The 6614-nt window shown below is 53.7% G+C and overlaps 1 protein-coding gene across 18 annotated transcripts in view; it reads left to right on the top strand.

The window, feature by feature from the left end:
• PCBP3 (poly(rC) binding protein 3) overlaps nucleotides 1–6614 on the top strand; it is a 51139-nt gene that overhangs the window by 7182 nt on the left and 37343 nt on the right. For 12 of the 18 annotated variants that reach the window (XM_057378651.1, XM_057378654.1, XM_057378650.1 and 9 more), the window contains exons 1-2: nucleotides 762–820; nucleotides 1934–2039. In XM_057378651.1, coding sequence (XP_057234634.1) covers nucleotides 1974–2039 — 66 coding nt within the window. In that variant the 5' untranslated portion in view covers nucleotides 762–820; nucleotides 1934–1973. Of the gene's footprint in view, nucleotides 1–745; nucleotides 821–1933; nucleotides 2045–6179; nucleotides 6271–6614 lie in introns of those variants that run through there. The other 6 variants (XM_057378640.1, XM_057378639.1, XM_057378642.1 and 3 more) reach the window with 4 other exon arrangements.

Below are 6614 nucleotides of genomic sequence, written 5' to 3'. Positions count from 1 at the left end.
ACTGTTGGAATACTTGAGGTTCCCTCTTGCCTGTGCTGGAGCTGAGGTTGTCCCAATATGTCCCCAGTCCTATGGGACACAKCTGGAAGTGACCTGCACCCTGATGGCAGGGAACACCTCGTGGGTGTGCACGTGGTGCCTGCTGCAGGACCATGGGGTCATGGCTGGGCTCTCACCTGCAGCTTAGTGGTGGGAGGGGTGGATRTGAGAAGGAGCAGAGCTGCTGAGGGGCGGACTCATTTTTGATTAAGAAAACTGCTGATAAATTCCCTAATGCTGAGTTCCCTGCATGCTAAGCCTTGTCTTGGTATCAGCTCCAACCTAGGACCTGGAAGACCAATGCAAGTCTCTTCCCCAGTGAATCTGTGGGCTGTGGGTTGATGATTTGTGCCCACACTGGCTCTGGGAAGAAGGATTGGGGTCTCCTTGCACCCTCTTGTCCTTCCAGTATCCTAAACTCTTGCCTGAGCTCCCTTTCCATGGTTACAGGTTGATGAGGCTGGTGCCATGGTCAGGATTTTTCCTTCTTTTTCTCAACCCTGCAATCAGTGACCAGCAACTTGTACTGATTGGAATAAAACAATGACCAAGGACTCCTCTGTTTTGGGCTGATTTTCCCTCGTGCTGCCCTGTGCCTGTGTTGCCCTTGGCCACGGGAGCAGTGCTGGGAGGATGCTCTCATGGGTTCTGGGTATGGGGAGGGTTGTCTGSGCTCCTCAGGGTGCTGAGATATGCTGTTTTCCAGATCCTTCCCTGCCCTCTCCACTGCTGACCCCCAGCTCCACAGGATCCCTGCCCTGTCCCTGCAGGTCCTCCAACGGTGAGTCATGGTTTGGGGGTTCCATCCTTTCCAGTATTTTATTTTTGGGCAGAATCCACGGGACAGGATGTTACGATTGCAGCCATTACTGGGATTTAAAATGTGTTTGGCTCAACAGAGAGGAGGGAAATCCCTCAGGATCCATCCTGGGGCCTGTGCTGCTTGCAGGTGAYACCAGCTGGGGATGCAGCCACTACCTTGGAGGGCATGGAGGGAACTACTGAGGGAAAAACCATGAGTTCTGTGGGCAGCTGGAGAGGCTGTGTGTGCTCCATCCKTGGAGGTTTTCAATCCCCAAAGGGATAAAGCCCCGGCAGCCTGCTCTGCTCTTTGTGCTGACGCTGCTGTGAGCATCAGCAGGACTGAAGACTGACCTCAGGAGGTGCCGTGGGCTCCCTCCTGCTGACAGGCTTCTTCCCTGGGCAGGGAGGTGCCCAGCTCGCTGGGGATGAGCACAGAGGTTGCTGAGTCACTGGCAAGAGAAAGGTTTCTCCTGTTGACACACAAGGAGCCCGAGCGCAGAAGGAGCTACACCAACTCAAACAAGGAGTCTGCAGATCACCCATCCCGCTGCCCAGGGAATATTTTGGGCAGTGGAGAGGTTTTCTTGCCCTCTGGCTCTCGTTTATTAGTGGCTGAGGCTGCTCSATTGATTGTATTGACAGGCAGTGCATGCCCCAGTTAACTTATTGGGAGCAGCAGCAAAAATGCAGCTGGCACCCAGCACCCATGGCACTGAAACGTGCTGGATTCTTTCCATCACCTTTGGATTCCTGTAGGAAGCAGACCCCTGCCTCCAGAGCTGGGCAGGACCACAGGCAGGTGACCACAGAGGAGGACTGCTGGACCTTGGTCACCTGGGGGTCTCTGCCATCCCAGGGATGATTTCCTGGGGTTGGTGGATGCTGAGGATCTGCCCAAACCTGTTTGGAATGTAGAGGAAAATACAGGTAGTGCTTACCTAGCCCAAACGCAACCTGGAGGTGATGCTCCTGATGGTTTTGCCCCGACCCCYGAGGCAGTCTGTGTTTCATGTCTCTCTGAAGTTCATGTTAAGTGGTTTTTATGTGTTTTTGTGCCATGCCATAACCTGTGCCATGTCCTGGCCTGCAGGCTCGTGCCGTGGACTGCTGGCTTTCCCCCCGCACTCAGCATGCCCTTTTCTGGTGCAGCCAGGCCCTCCCAGGAATCACTCTGGAGCTCGAGGCCATCCTGCAGGGTAAGGTAAGGTCCTTTCCAAGTCATGCAGTCCCAGAATGGTTCGGGTTGGAAGGGACCTTAAAGCTCATCTTGTTCCACAGGGACACCTTCCAMAATCTGGCCTTGAACACTTCCAGGGATAGGGCAGCCACAGCTTCCCAGGGYCAATCCTGGCAGGAGGGGACTTTGCAGCTCCCTCAGGCTGTGGGGCACCTGCAGGGAGGGCACTGGGGCCTCTCTGTGTCCGTGCAGGTCTCCCATCCTGCTGTCCCTGCCCTCGCTGCCTGCTTTCCGCCACGCTGGTCATTCCATTAAAACCATCCGAAGAGCTAAGCTGGGAAGYGCAGAGACGGGGGTGATTTTCATCAGCCACTCGGCTTTTGTGACTAAAATAGACGTGCAGTGGCCCCAGGCCATCGTGTTGTCCCAGGCATTGACTGGCACGAATGGATGGCGGGGCAACATTTTCCATTAGCGGAGAGGAGCACGCGCGTCTCTGAGGGAGAACACAGCTCCATAAAGCAGAAATGTTGTAGYGACAGACAAACCCACTTCTCTCCCATTCCTTTTGGAAGTGTCACTTACCACTGTTTTCTGCACRGAAAATGCTCGGAGAATCCAGCCAGAGCAAACACCCCGCAGCTGCAAYGTGCTGGTGTGTTTTGGATAGGGGGATGGAGGTTTCCCTGAGGAGCTGCAGGTGACCCAGTAAGGTGCAGCAAGGATAGAACTTGCCAAAAAAAAAAACTGTCAGGAGGTTTATCCATGGCCTCTGGTGATGTGGTGGGTATGGATTTTGTCTGGTCCGGGGTTTCTGCCATCGCTGCAGCTCTGTCTTGCCATGGGCACCTCTTACAAACACATCCATCTGTACAGGGATTTTTGGGGTGAAGGGCCATGAACCAAAGGAAGGATGCACTTGGGAGTGCATCCCTGGAGCTCCTTGCCTCTTCCCTGTTTGCTGGTATCTTCCTGAGCATGGCAGTCTTGGCGAATGATCCCCCGTGGCCAACCCCAGGAAAACTGGGACGTGTGTTTGCTGGKGCAGCTGAGTGTTCAGCCTGGGACCAAGTCCCCAGACCGTCCAGTAAATGCACTTTATTATCTGGCTTTAGGGAAGACACTTCACTGCAATAATTAGTTATTAAGGATTAATTTGGGTGAACATCATGACATCCCACAGCTCCTACCTCCCTCCCTCCCCCCACGAAGGTCTCTGAATAAAATGTTTCTGCTTTATCGTGCTCCCCGTCCAACATCCCATCCTTTCTCCCAATTCTGTGTCCCAGCCTTTCTCTCACATCCACAGGAGGGAGAGGATTCTGGTGCTTGTTTCTGTCTAAGCCCTTCTCCAGGCTTTGCCTTGGACCTCTTGCCCTGTGSGATTTCATCCTCGGAACTCAGATCCTGTGTGTGTGGTGCCATGACTTTTTTATAGAAAAAACACAGGTGGGAGAGACAAGAGCACAAGGTGGAATGGCAGAGGATGTCCAGGAGCTGGACCCGATGGGTTTTGTGAATCCCTCCCAAATCAGGATATTCTAGGACTGGAACAGCTGCTGCTGCTTCATGTCCCATGCAGGTGATGGGATGAGCAGTCGCTGTTGCTGCTGGGAGCTGGAGCTTGTGCGGGGTTAGCAGAGTGCTGGGGTGGGAATGCCGATGCTGGAGATGCTGTGGGGTGGGAATTGCCCCTTCCAGCGAGGGAAATGGCTGCGGTGTGAGGCTGCGAGGTGGCCATAGGGATGAGCTGCCAGTGGCAAACCATTTCCCAGTTTGACCCTTGTGCTCAATCTGACCTTGAAGGTGAACGAGCAAAGCTCAGCCATCGATCCGGGATGGGCTGATGAGTGCYATGCCCTGCGGAGAGCTGGGCCCCCTTTTCCCTGCCTCCCCTTCACGCCCTTCCAAAGCCATCAGTCAGAGCGTWGCACCCCGGGCCGCCGACCTTGCTGGGGGCCAGGGGGACAACATATAGGTCCCTGCAGAGCGCTGTCCCCTGTCTGATGGGCTTCTCCCAGCTGCCACTGCCACCTCTGCGCTGCCGGTAAGCCTGGCAGCCTGCTGCCATCAGCTCGGGGGTGTGGGGAGGCACAGGACGAGGCACGGGGYTTGGCACCCATCATGCCATGAGCCACGTTTTCCACAGGCAGTGCTGTTACCTGCCGAGCCACGTGCCGGTTCTCCTGCTTTAAGGGCTCTGATGTCTTCACTTGAGCAAAATACACCTTGAAGCATCAATTAATCTTTTGCTCAAATGCCATGTAAATTGGCAAAATGAATTTTTTTGACCCATTGGAAAGCAAAAGCTGATTTGAGGTTGGAAACTTAGAACTTGTCTTGGTCAATATGTAAAAAGGTTGAGTTTTCGGGGGCAAGAAGATGATGGTGCATCTTCCCTTTGCATCTTCCGTGCTTTAGCCACAGATTTTTCCTCGCAGCTGAAAATAACAAACCATTTTAATCTAAGTATTGCTTGTTCTGATCTTTTAATCCAGCTTGCTTTCTATCGGCACGGCGGCCTGAAATGATTTATCCTCCTGCCTCTCTATTATATAATTATTGGGAAGATTACTGGGGAGCCAGCTTTAGCTTCACCAGGGAAGTAGGAGGGGGCTGGAAGGTGGGGGAGAGTTTGTGGAATGCCTTGGGTTGGAAGGGACCTTGAACATCATCTTGTTCCAACCCCCTGCTGTGGAGGGGGAGCACGTGAAAGGAGGATACACCAGTTGGGATGTGGGTGACCACACAAGAAGGRCYGGAGGTGGCCATGGCTGTTTGACCAAAGCCCGAGCTCAGCTGGTTCTCCAGGGAGCATTCGGTGTCACCCCTGGATAGAAAGGGCTTGAGCCCTTGGGTGATGGGGTGTGTGGGGACAGCTGCCCTGCAGAAGTGACATCCAAGGGCAGATGCCAGAGGTAGATTTGGCCAGAGCTTTCAGGTGATCAGGTCCCTGGCGTGGAAAGGAGGCGCAGCCAAGGCTTGGCACAGCCAGGTGGAGATGTGAGTTGCCAGAAAAACAGAGCTTTCAACTGGCGCAGCTGATGGGACAAAACATGAGGATGTCTGGGGCTACACAAATTCATTTTCCCTTCCCCAGACTGAATCTCTGGGTGCTGATGGGCTGGTACCTGCCCTGCTGGCAAGGCAAGGACAGGAGGTGCTTGGCCTGTGGACCATGGCTAGCTKGGTTGAGGTGGCTCAACTGGGACAAGGAGAGACCCCTCAGCACCAGTCAAAATCAGATCCTGGGAAAGGGGAGCAGTGGCTTGGCTTTCCTTGCTCCACAGGGTSTCAGGGACCTTTCTGAGGTCCCAGAATTTTGCTGCGTTTTGAGTTTGGTGAGTCTCTCTGGGGGAGACACTGAAACACCCTTTGGRCATGGCGTGGGCTGGTGGGAGCAGGCGATGCCCTCCCAGAACTGCCACGCTCCCTGCACTGCTCTTGGTCCAGCTTCCCAGAAAGCTGTTTCAGCAGCCGCCAAAGAAGGAGACTTGCCATCTCTTGGTGCAGTTGTTTRGTGTGTCAGCCAGGAGGGATGGGAACAGCTGAGGAGGGGTCAGGAGCAACACGGGGGCACGAGATCATCTGGTTTGGGTGATGGAGCAGTTGTAACACATCCTCTTCCTCCAGGGAGCCAGCTGAACTCCGGGACGTGCAGGCAGGGCTTCAGCCTGCTCCTTCCCACCGTGCTGCTGCCTCTGAGCAGAGGGTTTAGCACAGCCCTCCTGTCCCTCCCGTGGGCTCCAGCCCTGCACTGGTTGGGCAGTGACCCTATAAAGCATTCCCAAATCTCCCCCTGCACACCGGCAGCGTGCTGGGGCTCATCTCGTGCCGAGCTCCTTTCTCCTTCGTGTTGGAAGCGTTGGTTGGTTCGCCCTCATCGCCTTGAGGCATCCAGATTTGCTCAGTGGCCTTTAAAAAAAATAATGAAAAATAAATAAATAAATCAAAGCCCAYGAAATGACAAGAACATCAGCAGTGGGTGCATCCCCCTTTCCAGCAAACCCAGGGATTTGGGAGAAAATAGGTCACGTGCTCTTCATCCCGTGCCACGTGGTGGATCTCCCAGGGCCAATGAGGTTGGGAGCCCTTCTGCGCCGAACGGCGAAATAAGAGAAAAAAAAAAAAATCACTGGGATTTTTTTCCCCCCTGTAGCATTTTTCATCCTTTCCAAACGTGAAAAGACTGGCCATCTGTCTGGATCCCCCTCCCGCCAAAGCGGCACGAAAGCGGCTCTTTGGGAAAGGTAAGGAGATTTATAAGATTGTCTTGGTGGAAGACCACCCGCCGCGGGCAACTTTTCCCACCGGCACAAGTCAGGGAAGGATCCTGGAATGAGCTGGGTCCAGGGCTCTGGTCTTGGAAGAACTCAAATGCTCAGGAGCAGTTTTAAGGGAATCTCTTGTAGAGGAAATTTAAGTCTGTGGCAGTGTGAGGCGGGATTATGGGAGACATCGGCACGCGAGCACTGGGATTCCCTTAAATTAGCGGCTGCTCCCCAAGTCTTTCCCAGGAGAAATTTCCAAAATACTGCTGGGAAATGATTTTGCCAAATTTTTTTTTTTTTTTTTTTTTTTTTTTTTTTTTTTT

Source organism: Malurus melanocephalus, unplaced genomic scaffold (assembly GCF_030028575.1).
Source record: "Malurus melanocephalus ecotype Western Australia unplaced genomic scaffold, MMel_1.1 scaffold_369, whole genome shotgun sequence".
Classification (NCBI taxonomy): Eukaryota; Metazoa; Chordata; class Aves; order Passeriformes; family Maluridae; genus Malurus; species Malurus melanocephalus.
Note: the sequence above shows the minus strand (reverse complement) of the source record. Positions and strands in the feature narration are given on the sequence as shown.